Source organism: Balaenoptera physalus, assembly GCF_965194825.1.
Source record: "Balaenoptera physalus genome assembly, chromosome: 2".
Taxonomy (NCBI): domain Eukaryota; kingdom Metazoa; phylum Chordata; class Mammalia; order Artiodactyla; family Balaenopteridae; genus Balaenoptera; species Balaenoptera physalus.
In genome coordinates this window covers 5,993,888-6,011,216 of record NC_138883.1, presented here as the reverse complement: position 1 = coordinate 6,011,216, position 17,329 = coordinate 5,993,888, and the positions used below count along the sequence as shown (strand labels likewise).

Below are 17,329 nucleotides of genomic sequence, written 5' to 3'. Positions count from 1 at the left end.
TCCCTTAGAATCAGAACAGCTGACTTGTATCACACTTCTAATGATATGGGGTTCCCTTCTGTGCAGAAGGGAGACAAACTTCACTCCCCCCACCAACTACCAAATAAAAAGAGGGACCCAGGTCTTATGAAATTTATCAGAGGCCCAATTTTGAAAGATATGTGGACACCTGGAGATATACTCTACCCTGGGGAGTTAAGATAATTGTAAGCACAGCGGCCTTCAAAACACACAGCCACAGCAAAACCTAATTTAAAAGGCAAGCATGGAATTAACACAGCCTAACTTCCGCGTCAAATCTTGGGTCTCTAGTTGTTCTGCAAAATCGTGAATTCATACGGAAAATTACTAATCTTCCAAGGAAACCTGTTGGTGGGTTGTTGAAAAAAATCACCTTCGCTGGGGCTGTGTGATCTACCCTGGCCTTCTTATTTCCTTCGGGAAGCCTCAGAGCTCCTGCACGGCCTGGGGTTCATTTGCCTCCCCACTCACCCGGCCTGGCCCAGCGGACTCACGGCCCTTCCCTCTGCCTGGTCAGTCACTGCTTCTCATCCTCTCCTTTCCACTGTCCCTTTCTACTGTCACTGTGTTGTTTTGTGTTTGTTTTTATTAAAAGCTCTGTCTGTCCTCCAGTTTTAAAAGCCATATCCATCTGGGTCAAACATTTTGAAACAAACCAGAAGCCTAAGTCTTCATCCCCAGCTGTCTCCCACTCTCTCTTTTCTACCTCACCCCTCTTCTCACTGGCCCTGTCTGTAAATTTAACTAGCTCATTATGGAGCCCTTCTCCCACTTGCCAACCCCCCTGCAAGATGATCGATGCTGTTTGTGTGCTCTTCTGTTTCTCAAACCATCAGTTATCCTAAGTTGCATCATCTCTAAAGAACCTGAGGCCGGCGGGCTGCCACCCAACTGAAGATGCACCACGTTTTAGGCTGTTTTCTTTCACATTTAAAACCTAAAATGTGGACCCCGGATCGGGGCTGTGACAGCACCCATTTTGCTGGCCAGGGCTCCAGAGCACCCGAGACCCACGACTCCTGCATCACTGTGGAGAGGCACACTTGCACAGGCCCTACAGCCTAAACTGCATCCAATTCTTGCCTTTCCCCTGCCTGCACTCCCACCTCCCGGGTGACATAGGACAGACAGAAAAGCCAGCTGCTTTTGGATAATAAATAGCCTTGTCTGAAAACTGGTTGGACCACTCTCCCTGCTTAAACCCCTGCATATGCCCTGGGCTCTGTGCGCCCCAGAAAGGCAGGTGGGATATCCTTTGGCCCCTGGTCTCCTTCTCCCCACCTCTCCTTCCCTGCCACTGCTTCAGTGTCAGCCGGCTTCCCCCAGCACTGCTCTGAGCAAGACTGATACAGCCGTGAAACAAATGAAGGATGGAAGGATGTTGCACTAGGCACCCCTCGCCCCCCATGCCCAGCTGCCGCCAGTCCTCCTGGCCAGGGCTCGCTCCTGAGGTCCCAGGAACACCAGAGAGGAGAGAGCAAAAGCAAAGCGAACCTACCTGCTTCTTTCCCCCTTTACACACAACTGCAAACACTCCTGGCTCCTTCGCTGCTGCCAGCTTGGCAATGCACCCCAGACAACTCCCCCTTCCCGGACCCCCCTCCCCAAACTTCCCCCTCCTCAAAAACAACCCTTGCAATTATACAGAGGCTCTGTGGGGCAAATTGCCTCCTGGAGAAATTAGGCGTCTGCAAGTACAGACATTCTAACGGCCACTCCACCATCTAAACGGGGGAGGGGGGTAGAATAAGCGATTGCTAAAGGATTGGTAAAGGACGAAATGTCAACTGGCGATGAGGACCTTGATCAAACCAGGCTCAAATATGGTTGCAAAACATTTTGTTTTAAATGCAACCAGCGAGTCTTCTTTGATGTTACAATGATGAAAAATAGAAGTCCCCTTCCCTCCCTCCAGAAAGGTATCCCTCTCCCAAAGCAAGCCCACTTTAATATCTATTCCCTTCCCCCCAAAATAATAATAAATCCACAAATTCTTACTAATGTATCTGCTGTAACAAAGGAGAGATGGCAGCAGCAAATGCTCCAAGCTGATGGCGCCTATGCTGGGTTTTCAGGGGAGGGGAGAACCCCTTTATATATTTATTTATTTATTTAAATTTTTTAAAATATAACATAAATATTCGGCTCTCGGCCGCCCCGCAGCCAGTCCTCGGCGGCGGCTGGGCGCGCAGCCCTCTCCAGCTCCGCGCCGGCAGCCCGGCCCCAGCCTGACGAGGTGCTCCAAGGATTGCAGGAACACAACCTGCCCGCTGTTTCGATGGCACCCAGAGGACGTTTTATTTCTATTGCAGTTTTCAAAAAAAAAAAAAAAAAAGCAAAGGCGACCCAGGCACCGCGAGAGAAAGGACCGCGGGGAAAGGTTTGCGCGCGGCGGAGCAGCGGCCCCGCGGGCTGCGGCGGGCGGGGAGTGCTGCGAGCCGACCTTCCGGGTGCAAGCGTGCAGGCAGCCGGGCGAGCTCCCCTGCAAACCCCGTACCTGGCCCGCTCCCGCACGCTTCTTCCCTTTGCTAAACAAACCCGACTGGGGCGCTGGAAGCTGCTGCGTCTCTGCCCCGCTGCCTGACTTTGCCCGCCCCGCCACTTGCTTGAAATCCACACGATTTCAGCCGGTGGATTTCCACTGCGACCTGCCTTGTTTATTTAGATAGGGGAGATGAAAGATCCGAGATAGGAAGATGGGTGAGAGATTGATAGATCTCTTTCCTTTTTTCTTTTTTTCTTTCTTCCCTCCCCCCCCCCTACTATTTTACAAGCACATCCCTCTCTTCCCACTCCTAGCTAACAACGCTTTTTTTTTCCCCCGTGGCGGGGATTTTTCACCAGCCCCCGACGCCCCCACCATTTTTTGGAGTGGGGGAAAGAAGACAAGATCATCCCAGGAGACGGACGGAGGTGGGGAAATGGGGGTTGGGGTGCAGGAGCCCGGCAAACAGCCACGCAGCTGGATTCTTTTGCAAATAGCAAGAGGAGGGGAGAGAAAGGCGGCTGCGGAATCCTAGGACCGGCGTGGCCGGCGCCCTGCCCGGCCGGGTGCAGCGCCTGGGGGACTCGGAGCCGGCGGCCGCCCCTCGCCTCGCATCTCCCCCAGGCCCGAGCGCGCCCCGCTCTCCTCCGCCCGCGCCGTCAGCGCGGACCCACGCGCTAGCCAACTTTTCCCCACTTCCCGGCTCCCCCCTCCCCCTCCGCTCCCCCAGCCCCCTCCCCCTCCTCTCCAAACCCCGCCACCAGCGCCGCCGCCGCCACACACGCCGCTCGGAGGGGCGAGCGTCCAGCCGGGATCCGCGCGCACACACACACCTCCTCCAGCCCGCGCGCCCCCTCCCCGGCCCGGAGCCCGCTCCGCAGGCCCCCGAGCCCGAGGCGCGTCTGACTGCGCAGAGCCCGGACTCTCCGGGCTGCAAAGAAACTTTCCCAAGGCCCCCCGCCCCCTACCATGCTCTGGGCCGACGCCGCTGCCTCTGCGAGCCCGCGGGCCTCCCCGGCGCCCGGCCCGGCTGCGCCTGGCTCGGTGTCCCCAGCCCCGGGCGCCCGGAGCCCCATCCTCCGGCCCCTCGCGCGCACGCCGCAGACACTTACGGGTGATGAGCTCCCTCTGGGACAAGTGCTGCGGGTTGCCCTGTTTGCGGCGGGACATTGCCCCGGCATCTATTCTGGCATCGCCCGGAGAGCTGCACCGATGGGGGGAGCCGGGGGAGGGGTCCGAGCCGCCGCCGCTGCCGCCGCGCCGCGCCGCTGCCGCCGCCGCCGCCGCCGCGCCTCCTCCTCTGCCCGGGTTGGTGTTTTGGTTTTTTTTTTTTCCTTCCCCTCTTGCCCTCTCTTCCTCCTCTTCTTCTTCTTTATTTTGCTCTTTCTTCTATGCTGTTTTTTGTTTTGTTTGCAAAAAAAGAAAAAGAGAAGGAAAAAGAAAAACCTCTCGATCTAAAATAGGAGAAAGGCAAAAAAAAAAAAAAATCTGCTCTTGCTTGCCGCGGACTGGCTGGTTTCTTCAAAAATATATTCTTTTCAAGGAAAAAAAAATTGCTTACACTTCTTCAAACTGCTTGGCCTCCTGGACTTGCAAATGTCTTCTTGAACTTAAACCGGATTTTGCACCGGCTCCTGACACTTTCTTTCAGGGTCTGGTAGGTGGAAAGCGCACTTCTACCAGGAGGGGGAAAAGGAAAAAAAAAAAAATGCAAACAAATAAAAAATAGAAGAAAAAGAAAAGAAAAAAAAGCAAAGAAAACTTGGGGACTTGTCTCGTACCCCCTCACCCCGCCCCCTCCAAAAACCCAAAGCAATGTAAAACTGCCCCGGTTCGGTTGTTTCTGGGTTTTCTGCGGGCTGCCTGTTTTTTTCTCGGAGACTGACCCTTCCGAGGCTCTGGGGGGACTCCAGGAGCGGCTCCTTCCCAGTTCACCTGGCAGGCTGGCGCCGGCCGGAGAGGCTGCCGGGTCCCCGCGAGCGCTCCCCAGCGCTCCCCTGGCGCCGCGGGCCCGAGGGGAGCTGGGCTGAGGGGCGGCTCGCCCAGTGCGCCTGGGTCGGTGCGGGCGCGGACTGGGAGCTATAGATTGCAACGTGAAGATGGCGGAGTCCGGGTTCTCTGGGAGCTCTCGGTCTCTCTATGGCTGGGGCTGCCTCTGTACAATGGGATAAAATTCAAGTTCAAGTGCGGACGTGACGTTTAATCTGCACTAGAGACAAAAAGACCCAGAGAGTCGGAGCAGTGGGGGCGACTAGCGGTGGCTTTTTAACATTGTACCCTGTAAGAGAACAAGAAAGCACACACACACACACACACACTCGCGCGCGCGCGCGGACACACACACACTCACACACACATTCACCCGTGCGCACACCCGCAGTCCAGGCCGGCCACACGTGCAGCGTTTTAGTGCGCTCCTCTCCTCCCCGTACACTGCCAGCGCAAAACGCCCGGTGGGGGGGGGGGGGGGGGAGGGAGGACGCTGGGCAGGATATTTTTAAATAAAAGAAAATCCTCCATCCCTCCTCCCCTCCAGGGAGCTGGACCCCGAGAGACGGGGGGCGGAGTGCGCTGTGCGTGGAAGTAAGTTGAATCAACGCAAGTCCCCACCCACTCATCCGAAAGCTCTTTGGGGGGGGGGCGTGGGGATGGCTGTGAAAGAGGGTTGGGGTCGACACGGGAACTGGGGGCAGATGGTCAATTGCTTCATCTCCCTCGAAAAGTAGCTTGGTTGTTTTCACTTTTGTTTTATTGAGGGGTCGGGGTTAAACTTCCAAAGAGTGTCTCCATATAAATCCTGATATTCCAAACTCGGCGAGAGCGAAGCGGACAAAATAAAAGATGCTAAGAGGAGAGAATGAAGAGCACATTTGGGGGAGGGGAAACGTGAGACCTTGCCTGAGTCGCATTCCGGAAGGAATGTTCACCCGAATCTGTGCGCTCCCTCCGCCTCATCCCATTAACTCCTTGGGGTGTACACGGACACCCCGGCCCCAACGTCGAGATCTGTGGGAAGCGTGGGGGTGAGGGGCAGGGCTGCTCCACGTGGGAGAGGTTCTCGTACCTGCTGACCCAGAAGTAGGTGTGGCCGGATGTCTGGACCCACTCGTGTGAGTGACCCCCTCAGGTCCCCCAGTTCCCTCCCACCCCCTGACAATTACTGCAGCCTGGAAGTAACGCCCCCCTCCCCCAGGGCTCCTCCGCCCAGGGCAGGACTGGAAATCGCCCGTCAGACTGGGAAGGACACAGCTGCCTTGTCAGCCGTTTGATCTGCAGCCGGCGAGGACAAGAGGAGTTGTGGGCGCCTGTCCGTGGCCCGGGGACAAGGCCAGGCCGCAGCCCGCGTGGACCTCCACCCCCCCACCACCTCCAACCTCCTCGTCCCTCCCCAGGCCGCAGCCAACTTCATCTATTTCGCGACTTGCCCTCCCGGCTGGGCGCGCCACGCGGCCGGCCCCCTCACCCTTCCCAGGGCTTCTCGGGTCTGGGCCGGGAGGCGGCGAGGGCGGGTCCGGGCCTGGCTCGGGACTGGCTTTCGCGGGCGAGCCCAGCTGCACCCACCCCACCCCGCCCCCAGGCCGGGCCCTGGCGGCCTCACCGGAGCGAAAGGCTGGGCCGTGACGCCTCCGGGCGCGCCGCCTCCCTCAGGGCCTTTTCCTCGGGGGAGGATACGGGGGTGGGGGCGTTCGCCCCCAAGGTCGTGGGTCGGGCGACTGCACCGACAACTTAACAGAGCGCAGCGCCCATTAGCGAGGACAGAGAGACCTCCCAGCCCAAGCCACCCCCACTAAAAAATAATAACAATAAAATGTGCCCTAGCATGCAGCTCTGCGGACCGGGCGGCAGGGTCGGCGGACGAGCGGGTGGAGACTGGGCGGAGGGGGCGGCATGGGGGGCGAAGGGGCGCGGGTGGCGAGCCAGTCCGCACTAGCTACCCACCCGGGGCTGCACGCTGCAGCCCATCACCCACCACCTACACCCCACCTCCACGTGGTCCAAAGTCTGGAAGCACCTCCTCCCATGCAGCCCTACCACGAAAATCTTTCCAGGAAAGTGGCCTAAGTAAGAAAAAATGCCCACACGCACCTTAAATAAACTTCTTAAGAAAGCCATAAACCGGCCATCCCAACTTGCCCACATTCTTAAATTTGGGAGAGCTCTCTTTCTGAGCACTGGTGGTGCGAAGTCCAGAGAGGGATAGCGCTTTGCCCAAGGTCACACAGCGCACGGGGGCAGGTCTGGACTCAAATCGCCGCGGCTGGCCTGCCTCCCCGCGCCGCCGGCGCTCCGGCGCCCGAAATCTCAGCACGCGACCCTCACCCTTCCGGGGCCGATTACAAGGATGGGGGGACCCTGTCTGTGGCCTGGGGGAATGGGGCAGCCCCCTCCTAGGAAGGGGGCCCCTCCGCGGCCTGTGCAGGGTGCCTGGGGCCCCGGCTGCAGCTGCCTAGTCGCGCGCGCTCGGGCGCCTGGGTCCGGGGAGGGGGCACCCCCGCCCCACCCCCGCCCCACCCCCAGCAGGAAGTAGCGGGCAGGGGGCGGCGCGGGCCGCGACTGACCCGGGGAGCACTTCCTCATTGGCCCCACGCTGCCCCGACGGCGGGAAGAGGGACGCGCGGGCGGGCCGGCGCAGGGCTGGACACGCCGCCGCCCGCCGGCGCGCTCCACCTCGCGGCGGCCAGGGAGAGGCTGCCCTGCCCCTGCCCAGCCCTGTGCTGGCCCCTTCGCCCTCCTCCCCCTCCTCCTCCTCCGCCTCCTCTCGGGAGAGGCGGCCGGGCGCAGGCAGCGAGCGATCCCAGCTGCCGCTCCAGTCTCCTTTTTTTCCCTCTGCCCGTCTGGCACGGGCATCATTAGCGCTGAAAGCTGTTAATGTCTGGTCTCACAGCTCCCCCTTTAGTCTTGCTATGCTCCCTGTCTCGCGTTCCAAGTCGGATCAATAGCTGCCTCTCCGCCGACCTTGACCTCTCCCTCGACCCCGCCCGGCTTCGGCAGCTGGCCCCCAGTTTCCCCACTCTCTCGATGCCCAGACAACAGGCAGGCGGAGCGGGAGTGGGGTGGCGGAGCTCGGGTCACAGCCCCGTCCCTACCCCCTCCTCAGGACCCCTGGCAGGCAGGGGATCCAAGACCCTTCTGAGAAGGTTACTGCACACACACACAGACACACACACACCACTCCCTGACCTATCAAGCCTTTGTTTAGAATAAAAGTCACTCCCATCCCCAAAATAGGGTGGGGGGCGGGGGGCAGGTGCTTAACATATGAAAATATAAACGGGAAAAGTGCAAGTACAAATGTGGTCCTAAAGTAATACCACAATACTTCCGACTCTTTTCTTCAGAACCTGCTGTAGACCTACTGTGTGCTCCGCCCAGAGCTGGGGCTTTGTGCAGACTGCAATCAGACAGAAAGAAATGCCACATTTTCTGCACCATCTTTCAAAAAAAAGGAGAGGTCAGAAAGCTTTTTGAACTCACAAATATTTCTAGCTTCACAGTGCGTTCCAGCAGATAATCCTTAATATTTTTTAGTTTCTTTAAATTTCTTTATTGGGGACTAGTTCGGAAATCATAAATCAATTATCAAATCAGAGTGTCTTTTTGTTAACCTTGGGTGGAGCTCTGACTCCCAGTGTGTGCTGCGCGGACCACGCCATGCAATGGGGGCAGATTAAACAGTCACGTGACCCCCTAGCCAAGCTTCTTGTCTAAAATTCTTTGAACAATTCTCAGTGCTTAACACTTAGCTAAGGTGGGGCTCTATTCGAGATTCTGCAATGTTATCGTTGCCTTCTGAGCTGTTATATTTTATATTATGTCTTTACAAAAAATTGGAACGAATCGAGATGTGTAGTGTCAGTAAAAATGGGAACTCTATATTTCTGCAGAAAGAAAATCGTCGTTTCATTTGTTTGTTTGGTTTTTAAACACGGATCCACCCTCTAAAATGTAGTCAGATAACTTTGTAGCAATATAAAAACTCAACAACACATCTTATCAAATTACCTTGGGCTTCATTTCTGATGCTTTAAAAAAAAAAAAAAAATCCAGTCAAAGAGAAGGAAAATCTTTTCATATTCACAGGTGTAGGGCAAACTCAGAGGCAAACTGTGTCTGCTGATTTCTATTCCTTGGAGTCTATAAACGCTATTGACTGCGAAGATGAGGATAAGTAAAACACATCGATCTGATCAGTGGATTGACTTGTTTTAACTTTCGAAGAGACTGCAATGGAAGTCCTAAGCAAATCATATTTATGTACATATTAATAAGGTTCCCAAGATGGCCTTTATCTCCTTCTTTACTGTTCCAGAATCTCTAGGAGCTATCAAATCCAGAAGCCTAAAAAGACAAAAGAGGCATTTTAAGCTTCCTGGCGTATCTTCTAGAATTATTTTATGTCATTTCTGAAAATTACAGCAAATTTCTAAGAGCCATAGCTCTCAATTAAGGCTTTGCTAGATTTGGAGACGTTTTTTGCATTGTCACCTTATAGCAGAGACAGGACCACAAAACTTGCCTTCCAACAAGTGTTAGGTTGATCCTTTCCATGCACTGAATTTAGCAACATTGCTTTTGTTAAAACATGGCTTCATTTGCACCTTATTTGTTTCTGCGGTAATACCTGGGCTTGATACAGTGGTAGATTTCTGACTACCAGAAGCATGGAGGCTCTAGGAAATTGAGACATCCCTGCCTGCTGGCTTTATAGCTGCAGCCTGCAAGGGGTTAAACCAAAGTCACTGTTCCTGATTCATGTATTATTTTCCTTAAAAAAATACTTACCCAGCTCTCCGTATATGAAAAAGACTTACGCCCACGTTGAATGTTCCGAGCTCTGTCCCTGTCATCAGAAATGATATTGAATGGCTCAGCACTAGGGGATCTGGAACTACTTCTACAGCTTTCTCACCTCATTTGGAATTTTCTTGCCTCGCTAATTTTAATTCTTTAGTTGAGTCATCAATTCAAATTTGGTAGGGATTGGCATCACCCAGTTGGTCGACTTGGTAGAAATATTGTTCACGTGGTAGGGATTGGCATCACCCAGTTGGTCGACTTGGTAGAAATATTGTTCACGTGGTAGGGATTGGCATCACCCAGTTGGTCGACTTGGTAGAAATATTGTTCACGTGGTAGGGATTGGCATCACCCAGTTGGTCGACTTGGTAGAAATATTGTTCACGTGGTAGGGATTGGCATCACCCAGTTGGTCGACTTGGTAGAAATATTGTTCACGTGGTAGGGATTGGCATCACCCAGTTGGTCGACTTGGTAGAAATATTGTTCACGTGGTAGGGATTGGCATCACCCAGTTGGTCGACTTGGTAGAAATATTGTTCACAAAGATGTTCAGACTCCACCAAATCCCACCACCCCCCCCCCACATACACAGAGATCAGAGTGGTTGTGGGGAGTGTGGTGTGTGAGTGTGTGTGTGTGTGTGTGTGTGTGTGTGTGTGTGCTGTCCAAAAAGGGTCTCTCTGCTGCTTTCCGTCTTGTCACCGAGTCTCCAAATTGTATATCTGAAAATGCAAAACGCACACACAGACACCAGTTTGAATTCAGTGGGCTAGTGACCGTCAATCTACCCTATTTAGAGCACAGACAGGGAAGAGAAAGAGAGTTAAAATGGTTCATTTGGGGAAAGAACTGGGATTCAGAAGGGAATTTTCAGTTCCAACTCTGGCTGTCAGCGGCTGTCGTCAGACCTGGCGCTACAATGAGGTGTCTTGGTGATAGGAAACGGGGAGGCGCCGAGGAGGGAGGCAATAATGATCACCTTCTTAACAAGGGTTTTATGAGGCTGTGAGGATTAATTAGTTTGTATCCTTAAGCAGTTTGAGAAAGAGGAAGTTTCAGTAAATGCTAAGCTGGAGTTGTAGACACCTCTGACTCAGTTGTGAGCTCTGCGCCCCTCCCCCCGCCCCCCCCCAACAATCGTAGGCTCTGAATGCTCCTGTCTGTGCTGTGATGCTCTACAAAGGAAGTGGTGAAAAAGGGAAGTGAGGGGGAAGCACTCAGTTAGGAAGGAGCACAGGAGAGAGAGGCGTGAGTCAGGCGAGCATCCCTCTGAAAGGCAAAGGCACCGTTAATGAGGATGCTGCAAGGGGGCACTTACCAAAAAAATAAACCTAAAAACCGGCCAACACCTTGCTTTCAGATATGTCTTCCAGAGCTGGAAAAGACAAGGGAATCTGGGAGAGCTCATCGGCTGTTTCATAGTTTTAGAAAGACCCACAGTATGCTTTCAAGTGCATTCAACAAAGGTAGTTTGTATCCTAGAAAACACTTAAGGGCCATTCCCTCTGTTCAATAGCGGAGGGTTAAGGTTGCAAGCTGACAAATAAACAAGCCTCTACAACACAAAGTTTGAACTGCAGGTGCATTATTGGAGGTGGAATAATATATCTACAGTACGTGGAAGTTATCAAAGTTCTTCCATTGTGCGCATTCTAACACGTTGCATCTGCTTGAAGACACAGTTTACAAGGCTCAACTTACAAGGCAGACAATTTGCTACAACAAAAGATAATTAATGCTGTAGAGGGAAAACTGAGACGCTGGATTGCTGTGCATTCTGGTATTAGTTTAAGCTGGATCCTTTAAAAAAAATGATTTCAGTGTGATTTTAAGCCTTTGGAATCGTTGAAACAACAATGGCTTCTAAAATATGGATGTGGCAATAATGTTTCCGATTTGAACTTGCAACAAAGCCCCTCTGCTTCTCTCTCTTTCTCTCTCTCTCTCTCTTTCTCTGTCTCTCTCTCTTTCTCTCTCTCTCTCTTTCTCTCCCATATGTGTCCTGAAATGGAACACTGCACAGGAGCAAAGACACCCATCTTTGACCTGTCTCCGATGGTCCACCATCTCCACAGGGCAGATCTATGGTCGATTTTTTCACATTTGAATTTGGACTTCCAGATTCCAACCCATAGATTCATCAACTGTTGAGATTTAGCACCGGCATCTGCAGTTTCATTATTTGTATCTGATTAACAGGAACAATTAGAGAACTGAAGAGTGAGGACGCCGGTTTGGGGACCGTCTCGGTATTGTACCCAGACCACACATTCCAACTGGGAAGGAACACAGTAATGTAGAAAGCATTAGTGGATTTAACGCTCTGCATCGTGTTTGGGGAATCGAATTGTTGATGTTTCTGGCAAGAACTCATACTCCAATTGAAATCTATCAAACACCTTAAATTAGCTCTGGGTACCTAAAGGCACCCAACCCAGAGGCAAGTTGGAAAGCAGGAGAAGACAAGGGCAGGAGCTGCACGAGGGTGGCCGGGGCCTCCCTGAGTTCCCCCCAGGGTCCTCTGGCCTCAGTTTCAGGACCAGGATGCACGGGCCATGGTGCGAAGTTGCAACAACCCTGACTCTCACCGTGGTGGCCATGGAAGACAAGATGGAGGATCTTTGGATGGTTTGACGGGTGTCAGCTAACGGGATGGGAAGAGGCCACAGTGACATGAAGCCGTTGCCGATGGTAACTGAAGTCTTTTCCTTCAGCCAACCATTCCACGTGGACCTCAGCACAAATTATTGTTTTCAATTACCACCTGTGTATTCCTTCCCATGCAACTTATTGATGTAAAATTACAGCTACACCGGTATAAATAAGTTATGCTGCAGTTGTAAAATGGAAGAAATTTTGTTGTAGCAATTATGTTCAGCAAGATGACAAAATAAATTTCCAGAGCTGTGCCTGCAGTAACCTGGGGAATTTAAACCTCATAATTTCCATTCATTTCAGATAATTTGGAGTAATTTCTATATGTAATAACTTTGTAATGAAAAACACAGCAGTACTGAAGTGATTTCACTCAGTTTTTTTTTTTTCTCCTATGGTATACATGGCACAAAATAAATGATAAAAATAATATTTCCTTTTTATATGTGTGTGTGTTGAGTAATTCCTTCAGCAAAAAAATCATAAACTAATACCCAGACTAAATCTCTGTCCACAAAATGAAAAATAAATTGAGTTAAAGAAAGTGAAAAAGTATGAAAGGCTTTGGATGTTTTATTGTGACTTTATTGAATTGTCTTATTCTCAGGTTCCTTCTGATCTCTAAGGGTTACACTTCCCAAGTAAGGGGTGAATGCAGGCCTGCCCCCAGATTCCCAAGAGGGGGCCGCAGGGAGACCCCCAAAGCTGGAATATCCAGGCCAGGTAGCGATTTCTTCCCCAGAAACTGTAAGGAAAGGCAGTCTCCTCCTGAGATCAGCTGGGCTGTTCTGAGTTGCCGCTTCTCATCAAGGTCTTTAACAGCAACTTTCTCCGCGACTGGAAATGACTTATTAGGCTGGGCAGTGGTCACGGAGGGCCTCCTTTAATTAAAGACATGTGAGGTGGCGCTGCTTCCCTGGCTACCCCGGTGCCCTGCCCGACCTCTGACAGTGACACCCGCCACGGATGTACAGAGCCCCCAGACGCCCCGTGTGATCCCGCAGAAGCTCCCACTGCGTTGCTGGAGGTGACAAGGATGACAGCAGCTGCATTACTCCCAGTGCCGTGCAATTAGCCTCCAGGGCCCATCATGGGTTTCCTCCAGAATGAAAAATGGAGGCCAGATCTGGATGAGTCATCTACCCCCTAAACCCTGCCTGCCAGGAGGGAAGGCCAGACCACTTGTCAGCCCCCGAGAGGGCTGCCTGCTGCCTCCTACTAGAGTTTCTCCCCCTGCCCTGCACAATTCTGCCACTGCGTGCAGCCAGGGGCGCAGACCTGGGGTCTCGGGCTGTGTACCAGGTGCCCACTGGCTGGGTGGTCTGGGGAGAGAGGAGAGGGCCTTCATTCTCAGCTCAGCGACCTCCCTTGTCAGATGGGGCTCCAGAGCACCTGTGGGCTACTGGCTGAGCAGAGGTAGGTGCTGGCCCAGTCCCTGGCACATAGCAGTCACCCCATAAGCATCGCTGTGACTCATCCTTTCAACAATGCACACTGATGGGTGCCTGCCGTGTGCCAAACACGCTGAGGTCCAAAGACTGCTGTGTGGTTGCTCGTTCAGACAGACCTGAATTTGCCACACCACCCCTGCTCCGAGGACCACGTGGTAAAGCAGACACAGTTACAGGACTGCAGTAGTTGTAACACAGCCCACCACAGGGTCTCGTGGCCGTGCATCCTAAGTGCCATAGGAGCAAAGGAGGAGGCGGCAGGGGTCCTGAACAGAGTACAGAATTTTTCCCAGACCCTCAAGGCCTGCTAGGTCCGAGAGAGAGACTCGGGCGGTTTATCTTATCTAATCCTGGGAAGAGAAGGACCTTCATCCCCAGGAAGCCCAAGGCCAGTCGTGAAGAGGCCGGGCCAGAATCACCACCAGGTTTGTCTCGGGTACAACCATGCCACCAGCCTCTGCCCAGATGGGACTCCCAGCCATCCTGCAAGGCAGCAGCAGGTGGCTGGAGGCACCACTGGGTGTGGAACTAAGTCAGCAAAGCAAAATGAGTGCAGGACTGGAACCCAGGAAGACAGAGAAAATTTAAAGAGAAGCAAGGATGGGGTTAAGAGAGGAAGTATTTTTCCACTGGGGACTGCAAGATCCAGGAGAACACGACCGTGGCTCTCAAACCGAATCATCTAGAAATGGGATGAAGGAGCAAAAATAAAGACGATCTGGCTATGCCGAATCTCAGAGAGGGCTCAACAGAAGAAAGGGGCTTGAAGTCCAGCCAGAGGGAGTGGGGGTAGACAGAGGGGTCTGCTGGTTAAATTTTAGAATAGACAAATACTAATACTGGTGCAGACTGTTACAGAGTGCAGAGCCCGGTCCCCACCCCGACTTGAGTTTCTCCTTCCAGCAACCTTGTGAGATGTGCAGGGCGGGGCACAAGCATCTGGATCCACACCTCCGAGAGGCACAGGGGTTGAGGCCCTGCTGTACCCACTGTTTGCTGGGAAACCTCAGGAGAGCTGCTGCCCTTCCCAGCATCCCAGGTCCTCCTATGTTACATCCTAGACTCTCAGCGAGGATTACATCAGATAATCTATTTGAAAGCCCGGATCACGGGGCCTGACACATAGTAGGAATTTAATAAATTATAGATATTATTCTTTTCATGGAGCCTTACGCTGAGATCAAGAGGAAATTTACATCCAACCCAATCTATGGTATACACTTGAGCATTTCATTTCAGGAGTGAAAAGAGTAATTCTCCCTGGATTTCATTCATGAGCATATTTAACTAATGTTGGTGAAGCACCTACTATGTGTCAGGGACCAGGCTAAGCTCTGGGCAGACCCAGAGGTTAGCCTTGTCTTTATCAGCAAGCAGGCACATCATTGGGCTCTGAGCTCCTCAAAGCAGATGACAAAGTCTGCCTTTCCTCCTCTGCCCATGACGGGCATATAGTAGGTTATCAATGAACAAGACAGCAAGACCTCCATACAAGACTTAATAGGTCTGCACGGGGGCCCTGAAAAAGCCAAGCCGGCAGAACTAAGAGCGAGAAGACACCCTTTGGTGTGTACGCAGGCGCCATCTCAGAGATGGGGACCAGAGCCTCATCATTTCCTTCTCTTAATCTCCAAATTCCCCATAGTCAACATTTATGGTTTTTATAATCAGCCACAAGAAATTAAAAATTAAATGTTGTGGCCACTGTACTTTGTGTTAGCAGAGAGGGGGGAGATAAACTAACCACCTATGAAAAAAAGGCTGGAAGGAGATACAGAAATAATGACCATTATTGTGTTAGGATTATGGGATTAGAGTGTCTTTTTAAAAAACTTAATTTTCCAAATCTTCTAAAATGTCGTAGAAGATTTGCCATACATTTTTAATAAAGTTCTGCAAAAGAATCACAGGAGCAGTCACTGGGCTCTGAAGAGCTCTGTGGGCTCATCTGGCCTTAAGATGCCGTGGTTAGAGGGCACTGTCCTGACACAGGGACCATCCTGAGGGCAGGGGCCACTGCGAGACAAGGTTGGATGGGATCCTTTTGAAGAAGCTCCCTTGTTTTTTCCCTTCATTCCCTTCTGTTTGGAGGCCTCCATCACCTGAAACTACACATCGGGTAAGACTCTCAGAAGCCCAAAGGGGCAGGTGTTAAATGCCCCCTCTCCCCACCTGCTGGGGACACCCAGGAGCTGGCATCCTTCCCTTCCCACTGTGCCATCAGCATCAGGGAGCTGCCTGGCTGGGCTCTGTGCAGGGTACGTGCTAAGTGGGGGTAGTTTTAGACACGCACGATAAAGAATGTCCTCCCGAAGCTTCCCCCTCTTTCCCACCTTCTGTCATCCCGGGAGATAATTCATTTATGCAGCTTTCACAGAAGACTGACATTTTCGACTTTTTTAGCAGAATAAATTTATAAGGTAAATTAGGGGGTGGGAGCCCTAGTGTCCTAGGCAGATTCAAACTGGTAATTACAGAGGGCCTAATTATGTATTCACCACGGAGCCTTCTGGAACAGGGAAGGCTACAGGGTGGCTCTTATTCCTCCTGCAGAGGACATTCTCCCCTGGAAACTTCACAACCAGCGTGTGAGACGCTTTTTCTTCCAGCCCCGAGCCATTGTGGGGAAGTGCTCCCGTCAGCGACACCCAAGTCCTGGTATTTGCAGAGAGAATCCTGACCCAATCAGAGTGCCCAGATTTTCCCCAGCAGTTGTGAGGTCAAGTATTCTTCAGATCAAGGGGATCTGACTTGGATAAAATAAAAGTTATTTTTTAAACCAAAATTTTTTGGGTTTTTTTTTAAATATTTATTTATTTGGTCGCTCCGGGTCTTAGTTGCGGCTCGAGGGCTCTTTCGTTGCGGCTCACCAGCTCCTTAGTTGTGGCATGCACGTGGGATCTAGTTCCCTGACGGGATCGAAGCTGGGCCCCCTGCACTGGGAGCACGGAGTCCTAACCACTGTGCCACCAGGGAAGTCCTACCACAGTTCTTAAAAAATCTTGCTCTGCCACATCTTCCCCAAATTCCACTTAGAATTCTAGATCTACATCTACCAGCCTATGGTATCAAAATTATCATCAGAGCTATCTTCCGTGCTTGGCTGGGGGCTCCTTGGGAGCCGAAACTGTGTCTTTTACTTCTCGATCTCATCAGAACTCGGCTTGGGGGGCTGGCCTCTCTATAGTTGCTTAATGAATGAATGAATGGCCAGCAAAAGTGCACAATGACCCTCAGAAGGGAAGGACCCTGGTCCTCAGCAAAGTGGTGATCTGGGTAAACGCCAGCCTTTCGCACACCTCCCAGCACACTCGATGTCGGCATGTATCCTCACATCTTAAATGCTGAGCCCTCCTCTCTGTGGCCAGCTCTCCCTCATTTTCCAGTGCCCTCTCTGCTCCCCAGGTGTCTAATCATTCACTTCATAAATACGGATTGTGCTCTGTTGTGGGTTGAATTGTGTCCCCCCCCCCAAAAAAATATGTTGAAATCCTAACCCCTGTACCTGTGAATGTAACCTTATTTGGGGACAGTCTTTGTAGATATCATTAGTTAAGGTGACCTTACACTGGATTAGGGTGAACCCTTAATCCAATATGACTTGAGTCCTTATAAGAAAAGGAGGGGACACACAGAGAGAAACACAGAGAGGGCGGTCCTATGTCCACGGAGACAAAGATTAGCCCTGCAGCCACCTGAAACTAGAGAGGCAAGGAAGGATCCTCCCCTAGACCTTCAGAGGGAGCGTGGCCCTGCCGACACCTTGATCTCAGACTTCAGGCCTCCAGAGCTGTGAGACGATAAATGTCTGTTGTTTTAAGCCTCCCGGTTCATGATACTTTTGTTACGGCAGCTCTAGGGAGCTGATACACGCTCCTGCCGTGTGCCAAGCCCTGAGCGAGGCCGGGGAAGCAGA

At 52.2% G+C, this 17,329-nt stretch overlaps 1 protein-coding gene across 14 annotated transcripts in view; it reads right to left on the bottom strand.

The window, feature by feature from the left end:
• The window catches only part of BCL11B (BCL11 transcription factor B), a 93,342-nt gene extending 87,321 nt beyond the window's left edge, over positions 1-6,021 (bottom strand). For 4 of the 14 annotated variants that reach the window (XM_082450727.1, XM_082450720.1, XM_082450728.1 and 1 more), the window contains exon 1: positions 3,619-4,435. In XM_082450727.1, the coding sequence (XP_082306853.1) occupies positions 3,619-3,676 (58 nt within the window). In that variant the 5' untranslated portion in view covers positions 3,677-4,435. The other 10 variants (XM_082450717.1, XM_082450718.1, XM_082450723.1 and 7 more) reach the window with 9 other exon arrangements.
• Between the last annotated feature and the right edge of the window lie 11,308 nt (positions 6,022-17,329).